We start from the raw sequence: 15,572 nt of genomic DNA, 5'->3' as shown, positions 1-15,572 counted from the left end.
GTTCCACAAAATGGACAAAATGCCACTCGATTCCCGTCCATCTTGGGTCAATTTGAGCGCTCCCGTGATCACTTCCGGGTCAGCTTCGGTGTTATAGCCCCTCCCTTTCCGGTTGTTTTCTAACATGTAAATTTGTTTCAGAACTTGTAAAAGTGTTTTCTAAAATGAAAAAATGTTTTCTAAAATGTAAATTTGTTTCAGAACTTGTAAAAGTGTTTTAGATAATGTAAAAGTGTTTTCTAAAATGTAAATTTGTTTCAGAACTTGTAAAAGTGTTTTAGATAATGTAAAAGTGTTTTCAAAAATGTAAATTTGTTTCAGAACTTGTAAAAGTGTTTTCAAAAATGTTAATTTGTTTCAGAAATTGTAAAAGTGTTTTCTAAAATGTAAAAGTGTTTTCTAAAATGTAAAAATGTTTTCTAAAATGTAAATTTGTTTCAGAACTTGTAAAAGTGTTTCAGGTTTTGTAATGTTGTTTCGCACCTCCAGGCCACCGCACATTTGCCTTTAATTACAAAAAGGTTCACTTTCAAGCGCAACAAAGATGTCCTCATTAAGCATTCTTTGTTCATCTTGTTCATACAAACCAAACTAACAACAGAGTTTAAACTGCTGCTGCCTTGTGTTCATCATCGGCACATACTATAAACACTATCATCATAGGACTTCTTGCATATCTTCAACAAAAGACCTATATATTTTTAAAGTTTTACTCAAGCTTAAAAGTATGCAAGGTACAGATTGAAGTGACTARTTGTAAACAACAGTAAAATCTGGACTGTCCTCTCTAACTATAGTAACTGCTGTGTTCAGCAGTGTCATCAGGGCTCATGTATACTGTACATACAGTAAATATATGCACATACATATACATATTTGCACATACAGAAATTACATGCATACATGGTTACAAAATACAAAAATAAACCCACATAACAGTTTAAGCTTGTATAATTTTACATTTTAAGGCTCTTTTAAAGCTAACCAAATGTATCATATTTCACTCACTGGCTCCTTTAGTTACAAAATATTGGCCAGCTAAGTCATATGTCTAAATAGATTTTAACACATTAAGAATGGTCTGCCTGCAAAGTAGCAGATGAAATAGCTGATCATCAGATATTGTCCAAGATTAACCTAAAGGGTGGATGAAGCACACTCACTGCCTCGCATCATTGACCATCATTTACCCAATATGCTTTGCAGTGTAATATCTGTCCATCCYTCCGTTTTATTCCGCTTATCCGGGGTCGTGTCATGGGGGCAGCAGCCTAAGCAGAGAGACCCAGACTTCCCTCTCCCCATCCACTTGGGCCAGCTCATCCGGGGGAATCCCAAGGCGTTCCCAGGCCAGCTGAGAAACATAGTCCTGTGTCCTGGATCTTCCTCTGGGCATCTTCCTCCCAGTGGTGTAATGCATTTTTAAAAATTTAGTTTAAAAATGATAAAAACTAAACTGACTACAGTATTTTTACACTTTATTTTGCCGTTAAAATAAATGTTTATCAAATAAAGTATAATGTTACAACTAATCGTGGATCACTTTAACAGCACTTAGGTTAGCAGGCTACTTTACAGGCAGACCATTCATACTGTGTTKAAATCTATTTAGATAGATGACTTGGCTGGCCAATATTCTATAAATAAATGAATCAGTGAAAAATGTTACTCTGCTCATAAAATAGCTGCTGTTTCATTAACTGGACTCACAACTTTCTCATTCTCTTACACTAAAGCAACACTCTGAGTATGCACATCACATGTGTTTGTCTTAACATTTGTGAGTAAAGACTTGCCCTGAAGTCTCACATTGCCAGGGGGGATTAGGACCTCGTTTCACTACTGACCTGCTTGTTTCTTTACAAGAAAAGATCAGCTATCAGGCTGTTGCTGCTTTGTGACCTGCTGTTTCAGGGTTGTGTTGGGGTTTCCTCCTAAAGTGCACATAGGTTCGCCAAGCAGTTGGGGGCAAACTAAGAAGAAGGGAGGTGGTGGTGAAGCCTCTCAGGCACATCTTAATAGTTCCAAAAATTACTGGCATATTATCAGTCAAAAAATGGATGAGGTGGGGTTCCAGGTTTTCCCATCTGGCTTTAAACAGGCTACTGGCAGGCTTAATGGTTAACAATGACAACCATGTCATACAATACAATCTCCGGYATTGCACAACTCAGTACAGATTTCTTCAAACATATGAAGAAAGACTATAAATTTAGAAGAAAAAAAAAAGAAAAAAAGAAACAACCAGCCAAACAATGGACTCTACATAGTATTTATGTTATAAAGTTCCTGTTGACAAAAGCAGTGGTTGATTCAACAGGTTAACTGAGGTAGTTGGCGAAATACTGAAACCACAACAAAATAAATCAGTTTAGTGGGAGGAGTTGGAGCTGGAGGAAGTCTTGAGAAAAAGGAATAAAGATGGATAGAGGCAGAAAGTTTGAAGCAGCCGTAGATGCAGAAAAGTTGGGGTTCAGTCAAGAATTACTGCAAGAAATATACATTTGAATTTAATGCGATACATCAGATCATGTGCGGCCTATGAAAACTGGAAGGTATTCTCACACATGCAGACATGAGAAAGAAGTGTCCTCCCTATATGCGAGGAAGCATAAAGGTTGATGGAAAGCTGCTTTTAGACGCATGTGTGTTTGTGCATGCATGTTTGCATGGGTGGAGCCCCATATCGTGTAACAGGATCTCAACATGAAGGGAAATGCAAGCTCTCTGCAACGCTCTAATGAGAAGTAGACCCTGATCAGAGTCAGATGGGGTGCCTTGAGCACACAACCCCCTGCAGAAAGTGCCGCCCGACACCCTTTGTTACCTCCAAGTGAGCTGAGACCAGCCCATGAACCATGTAACTAGGTGGTTTCCAGGTTAATGAAAAGCTGTAACTGTAATCCCACTGTCTCTCAGCTAAACCGATGACTGCCCTCCCAATACCATATAACCCCCATCTTCACCTCCACGTTCCCACTCATACCTTTTAAGGGGGAAGTGTAGGGGGTGGTGGTGGGGATTGCATAACAAGTCAGGGGTAATTAAAAGTTGACTTTGTGTGAAGTATGCTACATTTAAATCTTGGAATGACAATTATTCAAGGTGACTTGCAGTGGCACACATGTTTCAGCATCTTAGTATTTGGACAAAACATGGTCAGTCCAATCTAGACTCACCTTTCCTCCCAAACATGTCATGAACAGTTTATTATCATCTCCCAAAGAAAGGCAAAGGTGAACATTTATGTTTTTGCCAATGGGTTTTATGGTTCTGTCTTTAAACAAAATATCTCATTGACCACAGAAAAAAATAAGCAAACCTTCAGAAAGTAATCATCACATGTTCATCTACAACTGATTAACATTTGGAGTGACTCCAAATCATGGCCACCACAGCTAATAGACAGAGTCAATTACAGCACATGCTCAGAGAATCATCTTGTGATACTATTTGCATAAGATCATGCATAACTGTAACTCTGTCTCCACTCATCATCCAATAATCTTGGTCTAAAACTCTGGTATGAAAGGAAGTATAGGCAATATGCATTACTTCAAGGAATGCTAGGCAGTTAGAAGTCAAACTGACTGAGGACAGTGTCTGCAGGAGTCCCTCAGATATAAGATAGATGTGCTTGTTAGCAGGAGTGAGTAACAGGGGTCATGGCTTGCCTGGTTGCCAAACGCACCACTGAGAGTCAAAGTGCAACAACAGAAATGAAAGGACATGCTGCAAGTCATCCCAAAAAACTTTATTTTTTATGGCCCATATCTAAAGCAATGTTCAGTGTAGTTAACTCGGATATTTGTAACATTACTTCAAGGTGCTGTCCTTTCAGCCGCAGTATTAGTAATAATAGTATAGTAATTTTCCTTTCAAACTCTGACTCAAYAATAATTCTGAAATTGGTGTAATCACTAATGTTAGATGTGAAACTTCTCTGGCAAAAACTACTTGTTTATGTGCCCAAGCAGTTGTCTAGGGAATAAAACAATATGTAGTAGGAAAAGCATTTTTTAATTCGTAATAGCAGGAATCAACTACTAATCAGCTGCTGCAAATTCATAGCCCCTTTATTGCTGCAAATAAAAAGCAGCGATAAACCCTCATTTAAATACATACAGGTACGCATTTTCTCAGTTTTTTCTTTTCATAACATGAAAAAGGTGGAAAGAAAAAAAACCCTTTGATTTTGAGTTGGTGGAAAAAGTAAATTCCCTCCAGTTGCCTTTCAATTTGGACCGGTGGACATTAAAGCAGGAGCCTAATAAGAGCCATGCCTGAGAGAGAAACACACACACATACACACACAGACACACACAAAGCAGGAGAGAGAAACCCAGCTGAGGTGTGTCTGAGTCTCGGCTCCAAGTCTCCTGCTAATAGATTCTACTCCCTAAGTGTCCCAATTAGCTTGTATGTATGCTTGGTTTATGAATTCATCTGTGTAGATTAAGTGTGTAAACAAGAATGTCCTGTAAATGTATTGATATACACACAATTTCTGTTTCATTCCTCAGGGCAACAACCGTTTGTTGTTTAGACATGGTGTTGTTTTTTTCCTTTTACCGGAACCTTTAGACAAGTTACTTTGTTTTTTATGTCTGCAAATAAAATAAATAAATAAATAAATAAATAAATAAATAAATAAATAAATAAATAAATAAATAAATAAATAACCTGAAAAGAGTAAATTAAAGGCCTTACCTTCACTAAAAGAATGTTATTTCCATGTTGCCCTTTTTCCTTTTTAAAAGGTAAGGTAATTTACTTTTGAGAAATGAAGCTGTAGTAACTTTGGTCAAACGTTAAAAAAAGCTTTATATGGTTGGCATTGCTCTCAGCTATTACTATACCACATTTTAGCTAAATATAAGAACCATGTACGTACTTGAGTAATGGCCATTTCTGAGTTGGTTGACACTTTTTAGCTGTCGGCCATCTTAAATTGATTTGACTCCAAAATTTATTCAGTGTTAGATGCACACCCAGAAATTAAGTTCTAAGAAGTTCAATAAATTCTGCTCAATAAGATATTTTGCAAACCAACAAATAGGGTTGACTTTAAAAGAAAATTTTGCATTATGAGTAACACTAGGAGTATGTGTTGTCAGAGTTGTAAAGTAACTAAGTACAAATACTTTGTTACTGTACTTAAGTAGAATTTTTGGGTATCTGTACTTTGCTTGAGTTATTATTTTTCAGGACACTTTTTACTTTTACTCATTCCATTTTTACACAATTATCTGTACTTTCTACTCACTACATTTTTTAAAAAGGTAAGAAGTAGAAAGTCATTACTCCTATTTTATTCTGAGTTGTTATTACTTAAAAAATTCTATCCTGATAAATTGTGTCTCCTGGATAGAGTGAATTTAATTGTGGTTGGATGAGAAGTATAAATATATACCATTCTGACACCCTATTGGCTTGTACACAACTCATCATAGCTGCAAGCCATTAGAAAAAATATTTTTTGGAGAAGTCACCTCCCAATAAATGTCATTTTGGAAAATCTAACAGCTCACTTTTACTCAGTACTTTTACTTTTAATACTTAAGTAGATTTTGTGTCAGAAATTTACTTTTGATACTTAAGTACAAAAAATATCAAATACTTTAAGACTTTTACTCAAGTAATACTTTTAGAGAAGACTTTAACTTTTACTAAATTATTTTTATTTTTACTCAGGTATCACTTTGAGGTATTTTATACAATGTGTGTTGTGTGTTGTGAGTTGCTCTTAGCTACAATCACAGCAATATCTATTAGCCTGACTGAATTATAGCCAATGTTTTTGTTTGCTAGGTTCAGTTAGTTGTGGTAGCCATCTTTAAATTAGTTAGCTTTAAAGGGTGTTTAGAACAGTTATGAAATATGTATTTTGTTAATAGACAGACACAAACAGATGCATGTTTGCAAAATATACAAAAATAAAACTATGCAGTCATCCTAAAAGCCAGGATCAAATATCACTTAACACAGTACCATCCCAAACAAGTAAACACTTATCAGCATCAACAGATGGTGACACAAACAGAAAACAAACAGATAAAGCTGTCCGGTTTTAAAGCAGCTTTTATCACTTTTAAGGAAGAGCATTACAAGAAAAACAGCAAGTGCACTTTTAACCCTGACCTTGTGCGAGGACAGACAGATAGAATTCAAGACTCACCTGTAATAAACCCTGAAGTTTCCACACGTGACCATAAATCACACTGTGGTGCCTTCAAAGTATCAGATATCGACTAATATGGCACTGCTCCCCCTCTGGCTTTCATCCCTCTGCATTTGGCTGGTGGCGCTGCCTTTAAAGTGTGACCATCTTGCTTTTTTAAAAGGCACACGGGGCAATTTATTTACCAAGAAACTGCTGCCGTAAATGACAGAAGAAGTGGTACAATTTACTGAGGACTGGTGAGCAGAGGAGGTGGAGGTGGGGAGTGAAGGCAGAGGTCTTAGCGTGCCCTGTGAGAGTCTATAAAGCTTTAGTAGTGGCCCACGACCTGTTTATGGCTGACTGAGACACTGTGGTGTGAAACTCCAGCAGTTCTTTGCTGCTGCAGCATTTGATTTGATTTTGGAAGGCCAAATCTTTTGGAAACAGTCATTCATGAAAAAAATGGCCTGAATTTTACGATTTTTTTTCATTAGATTTTTGTGTAAAATAATTCTTCCATAAAAAAAAATCACCTTATTGTAGAGGAAGGGTTTGTGTGCCTGAATGATTGTAGGAGTTATCGAGCTAGCGAGGCAGTTTGATCCTAGTCGATAAGCTAGACAAAGAGCGTTCCAAAATACTGAACAGATGGCAGCAGACAGCTTAATGTCCCTCACCCGGACTTTGGTATCTGTCTTCCCACCTTGAAGCCTCTGCGCCTCAACTCATAGGGCCAGGTCAGGCTGAGCCAGAATGAGCTARGTGGGTTCCTGTGGGCCCACCACCTGCAGTAGGGGCTATACTAATCAGGTACAAAGTACTATAGAAGGCAGCTGAAAGCATGGGCCATGGTGCACTGATTCTACCTTACAGAAACTCATTTCAACTGCCCGACTCTCACTCTTTCAGTCTTTACCCAGAGTGTGCGACGTAGGTAAGGGTTGCACCAACTAATTCCTCTTCAGCTAAATAGATCAGCACAGTGTAAGCAAGACTGTGGAAAGAAACAATACTAAATCTCCTTCACTTACTGTTCTAGTGAGAGCTGGAGATCAAAACATGATGACACTAACAGGATCACATCATATTCAAATAGCAAAGATGGAATGCTGAGGCCACTGAACCAGAACCGTATTGCTCCACTGACTGCACCAAAAAATTCTGTCCATAGAAGTTATAAATACTAACTATGGCAATGGGTAGCCCTAATTGGGATGAACATGCTGCTGGCAATGCAAACCTAACTCTTGCCCAGTTTGTATTAGGAATGGGACCGATCCAATCCAGTACCTGTATTGGGTTCTGATACCAACATTATTTATCCATTATTTATTTACCATGCAACCTTCAGGTGAAAATGAAGACCCCAAACCCAGACCCAAACCAGTGGTTATTCCGTATGTTGCGGGTGTTTCGGAGAAACTGAGATGTTTATTTTCTAAACATGATGTCCCAGTGGCTTTCAAACCCCAAAACACATTACGGCAAAGGCTGGTTCACCCCAAAGATCCGGTGCCCCGGCACAAACAGAGCAATATTGTATATGCTGTTAAGTGCCAGGAGGACTGCGACCAGTTATACATCGGGGAAACAAAGCAACCACTGTTCAAAAGAATGTCCCAACACAGACGAGCTAKWTCTAATGGCCAGAACTCTGCAGTTTTCACTCATTTACAGGCCAGCGGTCACTCTTTCAGAGATGAGGATGTTCTCATTCTTGATAGAGAGGAACGTTGGTTTGAGAGAGGAGTAAAAGAAGCCATTTTTGTGAAGAAAGACCGTCCATCATTAAACAGAGGTGGGGGCCTCCGTTTTCAGTTGTCCCCCTGCTACAGCGCTGCCATTGGCAGTATCTCTCCACCCCCTGTTAACAATAGGTATTAATTAGGTGTGAACGATAGCCATGTGATGTGAGTATCAGTCACATGGAGGCAGGACTCAAAAGCCTGAATTTTGCCTGAAACTCTCAGACTGAAGAAGTCTCTTGGAAGAGAGACGAAACGTTTCATTAAAGAAGAACCCYTCCAGAYGACCTATACAATATTTTTCCTTTTGATTATTTATCGATGGGAAATTTCTAACCCAACCTACAGAAATTTCCAATCCATGAGCCATGTTGGTGCTTTAATGTTGTCTGCTGAAATTACACAACAAGTGACTTACTGCTAGCTGCTCTTCTAGWTTGCAACTAACTGTGTAATACATTTCCTGAATAGAGATGTGTCTCATGAGACATGGAGTAATGAGACATAGCTCTGTTCAGGAAATCCATTATACAGTTTGCAGCCAGCTAGCAGGCAAGCATTGAGCAGAACTATGGCTAACCATGTTCTATGTGTGAAAATATTTTACASTAGAAATACTGCAAAGAAACACATCAACATGCAATGTTTACAAAGCTGGTTTACAGAGAGACAGAAGCTCCATCATGACCTGCAGTACAAAGAACTGCATCAAACTTCTGAAAACGAACCACATTAAAGCATAKAAGGATTTTTTAGCTAGCGGGAAGAAAGACAAAAGTTGCCTGGAAGAATCACTTTTGGAGTCATTCCAAAAACAAGAATAACGCCCATCAGACAACTAGATCAGTGTTAATAGAAGTTTACACTATGAATATCTGTTCTTGGATTTTATAAATATTGACAGGTAATTTAAAACATTTAGTGTTATACTGTATATTTGCATTCAGGATGGGATTTTTCCTGTTAACTGGGTTTCCTGTTTTTCTGACTTCCTTTTCTGACCTTACACTTCAATTTGCATTTTGGGACATACATGCATACATTCAATTAAATTCAAATCGCGTTAAATTAAGATCTTTATTACTTCCGCAGGACAATGACAATGCTGTTTGAGATCAACAGCACCCTACCTCCACTATACACACTGTTGGTAAAGATATGTTTTTTTCTGCTTCAGTCACTTAATGGCTTGCAAGAATCTTCTTGGAGCCAATCAAAGACTAGCCAAGCCCTCACCAAACTCCTCCCCATATGAGCTTTTGGCTTCAGCAACAGCAAAGGGCTGCAGCCTGCTTTGCCTACCGATGAATCCTCAACTGCCTCCGGAGTCCTACAAGCTAACAGGACCTGATAGGACTCCTTTAGCTTGAAGGCCTCTTTTATTTGCAGTGTCCACTACTGGTTTTGAGGATGGCTGCTACAAGAGGCACCAACAGCCTTGCAGCCACAGCTTAGAGTAGCCACCTTAAAAAATGGAGCAGAGGAACATGGCCCACTCACACTCAATGTCCCCAGTCTCCGCTGAGATGCACTTGAATTTGGAGGTCATAGCTTAAGGTACCCAACAAATCTACACTACAAGTTTAAGTACACTGGGTCTGTTCTTCTTCTCCATAAAATGTTAACAATGTTTTAAAAGGTGGTGCTTGTTTTTGTGGGATGAGCGCAGATCTGACTGGCCTGACTAAGCATACTCAGAACCTTGTCCTGATGCATCTCAAAAAGCCAGGCAGAAAGATCTATAAATAAATAAATAAACAAACAAACAAACAAACAAACAAACAAACAAACAAACAAACAAACAAACAAACAAACAAACAAATAAATAAATAAATAAATAAGTAAGTCCTCTGGACATGTTCTTTTCCAGAACACCTATTTAACTTCTCTGTTTAGATACTCAGAACCATGTTGCACAAACTACACCAACAGGATTTATGTTAAAACTGAATTAAATTAATATTTTTGCAATTTTGGAAAATGTTGGAGAAAATATTAATAATTCTTTCATCTGAATAAAGATTGGGCTTACCTTGTTTTTACTACATCAAGTGGATGCATCAAGCAGATCTCTACCAGACCTAATGAGAGAAAACACACAAAAAGTTTACTGTTAGGCCTCCATCACAGTGGACAATGATGCCACTGCACTCTCCATGATCTGCTCTAATTAACAGAACATGTTGCAATTTTGGAAAAAACCCTTAAGTGTGAAAATCCTAATGCTGCTCTTATCCTAAAACTCCGAAATAGGATTTTGCCTGTCCTCGAGCACAGTTCTGTATGTCAGCAGCCAGTGAATATGCTATGTTGTCTCATCAACGTATATGTTCCCAGGCAATGACAAAATTTGCCCTCTGCATTTGACCCATCACATGTGAGATAAGCGGGCAGCTACTATATATGAGCCCCTGGAGAGCAGTTAGGGAGTAGATGTCTTGCTCAAGGACATGGGCATGGAGGGAAATTGAACCTGTGATTTTTTGGTCCCAAAACAACTGTCCTACCACTGCACCACAGCCGCCCTTGTTAGAGATAACCTCCATCCATCCATCCATTTTCTGTACACGCTTCTTCCTTTTTTCAGGGTTGCGTTCTCATAATTATACCATGTATGCCAATAAAAGCACCATGCCCCAGACACTGCCCCAGCCATGTCAGGATATAGCTTTGCATTGAAGAGAATGCCATGCGAACAACACATTACTGCCACAGGTCATCATGTCTGTCACAGGTTCTTTGTCATAATTGTCATCTTAGCTCAGAGTAAGTGACAGCATGGCAAGACCTGAATCAAATTTTAACAACCAAGCCACAATTGTGCACGTAAGCCCCTGGATCATGGACAAGCCGCCATTGCAGCCATGACTGTGCTCCTCCACACTCCACCAAGGATCCTGATGCCAAGATGATCCAAGATGGTGGTTTATCATCCCTATGGAATTCATAAGGTAATTTCGAGAAGCTAGTTACGTATAATAATACAGCTTTTCCAAACACAGAATTTGTTGCCTTCTCCTCATTTTCTAATCATTAATTGATTATTTGAATTTTGACTACTTGAATCATAAAATCATACATTTTATTTATTTTTTTCCAATTAAGTGGTGGCAGTCAGCCCAGAGTGTTATACTCTGCTAATAATTAGTTATTAATTTGTATATAACTACCAAATAATGAATGATAAAATACTGATTTTGAAGGCATTGGTATCTAATGTATAAAGCACTCTGAGTATGTGATGGGAATAATACTCATTTTTTTGTTGGAAGTCCCACACACTAGGCWGAAAATTAGTGGAGATTGGGCGTTTCAGGCAGTTTCTCCAAGACTGTGGACACCCCCTCCCCCCTGTCCTTGCATTGCACTGACTCTTAAAAAGCATATTAATACATATTTGTACAGAAAAAGCTTTTAACTCAAGTTGGTATTTTATTTTGTGTCATTGTGTTTTATCTGTGATTTTTTTAGTTTGTTTTAGTTTACTTTTGTTTCTGTGAGGTATGTTGTGATTTTTATCTGTTAATGGTGCAGTATAAATACATTTTACTCACTTACTAAGTTACTATCACACCAATGTTTAACTCTTTTCCAGTAAAACAGGCTGAATGATAGCCATTTTTGTGTTTGCTAAGTTTCATTAGCTACGGCAGCCATCTTGAATTTTTTGAATTCAAAAAATAATTACATAGTTATAAGTGTCACCCAGTGATTACTTTCTGAAAGTTTTACTTAAATGTGTCCACCGATGCATGAGATATTTTGATAAAACTACAGAAAAACACACACATTACTTGGGCAAAAATTGTTTTAATTTAAAGCAAAAACATTTCTAACAAAATTATTTTAAAAGGTAGCCTAAATCATTTGCATTTTTCAAAATCTTATCACTGAATTGACTTTTCAGTACTTCTTTGTGTTCTTTGACAGAACATAGTTGCGAACAAGTGACCAAAATCTCTGGAATAATTTCTAAACTGTAACTTGCCTCCAAAATCCATCTGTCAGTAAAAGAGCAAAAATATGTGCAGCTGGATGATCATCTGGAGACACAAACTTATTTGACACAAATTTGAACTCTGTGCATCTGTGTTTAGAAGCCACTGCTCTGGGTTTGAAGGCATCAGTTTCAGTTTGTTTTAATTCTCACTGCACCTCTTCACTGGAGCTCTGAGGTCGTCTATTGCAGAATTCACTGTGTGTGTACACAGCTGCTTTGCAACATGGGGTCTTTTTAATTTGCTCAATTAAACATATTGTCTATAAAAGTGTGTGTCTTCTGGGGGTTTTCCAGGGAAGTAATTACCAAAGTAATTATCAAAGAAAATACCACAGAAAAAATAACTTCAGTTGTATCTTAATGTATGAATGGGAAACCCAACAACTGTTGAACCAAGAATTAAAGCAAATTCCATGTGTCGAGGCTTACATGACCAGAGTTTGGTTGTTAATGATGCTGTGCTGATAAAGTAAACWTATATGCATGCATTTTGTTTGTACTTGCCATAAGTAGTCCAGCAGTGAGGAAGAAGCACATTAGTTTGTTCTTTGGGTAATCAGATTACAGAATGAAACCAAACCTGTCTGCCTACTCAATGAAACACAAAAGATGCTGGGAGTTGACCAAACATGCTCAGGGTTTTCTAATGATATAAGAGTCTGGGACCAAAAAAAAATAGTTTTCACAATACAGTCTAAACACACAATATGCAAACAAGAAATGCAAACAGAAACAGAAAGCGTAGTTGGACCTTATATAATCGAAATTACTCAGGAAGAAGCATTATACTACAGTATGTTCAAAACCTACAAAGCACTTATGCTGCACCACCTTCGATCCTTATAAAAATAAAAATGTGTTTATGCATTCAAGACATTGCATTATTGTGAAAACGACTTAAAATTTGCTGACAAAGCTGAAACTGAGAAGGTAAAGTTAAAACAAGGTGAAAACCTGGTAAAACGAGCAGAACAGATGCTGAAACAAGCAGAGCTATAGCTAACATACTAAATTAAGCAAAACAGGAGCTAAAATTAGCAAAACAAAAACTAATTCTCAAATAAACAAAGGTCAAATTTAGCAAAAGACAAGGGTAAAATAGGAAAACTGTAACCACAAGTAACTACAATGTAGCAAAAATCTAAAAAAAATAAAACATTAAAACGTAAAAGTAGCAAAACCTTAGCTAAATGTCAAGAGTAACAACACAATAGCTAAATGAAAAAGAAGCATAGACAAAAATAGAGCACACTGAGACAGAATTCAARGAGAACAATGTTTTGAACTCAATGTATTTTCATACAGAACTATTTTTTAAATAAAATTAAATTATTTGAAAGGTTTAAAAGTTTCTAATAATAAAAGTCCTTATTCCCAGTTGAGATGAACATTTTGATATATAAGTAATAACACAAAGTATAGAGTAGGGTTGGGCATAATTGTATCGTGTGCAATTAATCATCAGAAAAACATTAATCGATTAATTTTTGGCAGTTAACAATTAATACGATTAATGCCACCTGGCAGACTAACCGCTTGGTGTTCCTCTCTGATTCAAATATGACCAACATTTAAAAAATTGTGGAATTTATTTATCTATCAACACAATTTAAAGTTTGATGTATAGCCTGAAGTCTGTCATTTTGACACAATTTGGAACAGATTTTTACAAAGAGCCAATTTTCTCCCTATAAATTGGTCATGCGACTAGGATATAAGGGTGTCCAGGGACTCCAGGGGATTAATCGTCAAATTAATCGTTATCGGCTAAATACCACAATTAATCGTGATTWATMTTTTTGCCAATATTGCCCAACCCTAATATAGAGGAACTAGATTGATTGCAAAAATGTACAAAAACTGAAAAAAATAACAACTTAGCAAATGCCGACTAAGCATACACACAACAATAATAATTATAACCCCACCACACACATTATGTAAACTTCACAAAAATACAATTTCAAAGAAATGTTCTAGATACTTTTGAAATGATGTTCTGTCTAATAATTATTAAAAATTAGTACCTTATCAATTGTGACATTAGTCATAGAGCACCGAGTATTAAGCAACAGGAAGAAGTCTGTCCAAGCTTCTCATAAATCACATACCCATGTGAATGAACGCTACATTAGCTAATATTAACCTCTAAACATTTGTATGCTGCAGTTTGTTTAGTTTAGGGTTGGTTTGTTAATCTAACAAAGTTTGTTACTACTTAATAGTGTTTGTGTTGAACATAGATTAGCCACATGTCAAGTATTGTACATGATGAAACTGAAAGCCTGTAAAAATATTAGTCTACCACTAGTTAAGTAAACTGTGCTGATCAGATTCAATAGGCAGGGACTGCAGGTCCAACCATAAGCAGAAGAAAAAAAAAACAACATTCAAGTAAATATTGATTGAGGAAACTTGCTGCAATAATCCATCCATCCATCTATCCATCACTTATCTGTGGTCAGGTCACAGAGGCAACAGGTCTATGAGAGCGACCGTACACATCCCTCTCCCTCACAACAATTGCCAGTGCCTTCTTGAGGATCCCAAGGTGCTCTCAGGCCAGAGAGGATATATAATCCAGTGGAAAGCATCCGGGAGGCATCCTAATCAGATGCCCCAACCACCTCAAATGACTTGTTTGGATGAAAAAGCAAAGGTTTTAACTTCTAGCTCCCTTAGGATGATGGAGCTCCTAAACTTGTCTAAGTCTGAGCCTGGCCATCCTGCAAAAGCAGCTAAGTGCTTGTAACTGGAGTCTTGTTCTCTCTACCAGGAATTGTAGATGAGACCTCATGACCATAGACAAGAGTTAGAACACAAAAAGACCAGTAAATGGAAAGCTTTGCCTTTGGATTCAACACTTTCATCACCACAAGCGACCAAAGAAACACCTTCATAACCCCCACTGCTGTGGACAAGGCCCCTGTCTGTCAGTCTCACACTTCATTTTACCATCGCTCATGAACAATTTTCACAGATACTTGAACTCATGTCTGAGGCAAATACTCATTACTGARCCTGAGGGAGCATTCCACTTCTTTTCAGATTGAGAACCATGACCTTAGACTTAGAGGAGTTGACTCTCATTCAGCCAGTTCACAATCAAATGCGTATTAGAAGGTGTAACAATAAATTGATCCACGTCAATATTAAAGATGGGCAAAATCATACCGTGTGCAATTAATTGTGGACTGGATATTTTCCCAGTCAGTCTGCCTCTCTGCTTCAAATATAACGAACATTAAAAAAAGTTCTGTAAATTATTTATCCCAACTCCAGTTTTACTTGGTCTATACAATTTAGAAATTGTCGTATAGCCTGAAGTCTGTACTTTTGACATAATTTGGAACAGGTTTTTATGGAGAGAAAATCTTTCCTGCTAAAGTGATTTAAATTGGTTATGTGACTAGGACTTGCAGGTGTCCAGGGACTCCAGGGGATTAATCATCATATTAATTGTTATCGGCTAAATACCACAATTAATCAGAAATGTTTTATAATTAAATGACTTTTTTCCTGCTATAAAGAAACCTCACCAAGACGTTGACTTTGTGCTAAGGACATTATTACAGCTCCTGCAGTTATACAGGGACCAGACAGCCCGTTAAAGCAACCCTGACACCTCATAGTCCCAAAGAACACCCCCCCCCCCCCCCCCCCC

General features: G+C 37.7%; 1 protein-coding gene across 2 annotated transcripts in view; it reads right to left on the bottom strand.

Moving 5' to 3' along the window:
- The window catches only part of slc25a21 (solute carrier family 25 member 21), a 203,205-nt gene that overhangs the window by 63,144 nt on the left and 124,489 nt on the right, over positions 1-15,572 (bottom strand). For both annotated transcript variants that reach the window (XM_014019776.1, XM_014019775.1), the window contains exon 3: positions 9,941-9,989. In XM_014019776.1, the coding sequence (XP_013875230.1) occupies positions 9,941-9,989 (49 nt within the window). The remainder of the gene's footprint in view (positions 1-9,940; positions 9,990-15,572) is intronic.

Source organism: Austrofundulus limnaeus, unplaced genomic scaffold (genome assembly GCF_001266775.1).
Source record: "Austrofundulus limnaeus strain Quisiro unplaced genomic scaffold, Austrofundulus_limnaeus-1.0 Scaffold230, whole genome shotgun sequence".
Classification (NCBI taxonomy): Eukaryota; Metazoa; Chordata; class Actinopteri; order Cyprinodontiformes; family Rivulidae; genus Austrofundulus; species Austrofundulus limnaeus.
This window is presented reverse-complemented; position numbering and strand designations above follow the sequence as displayed.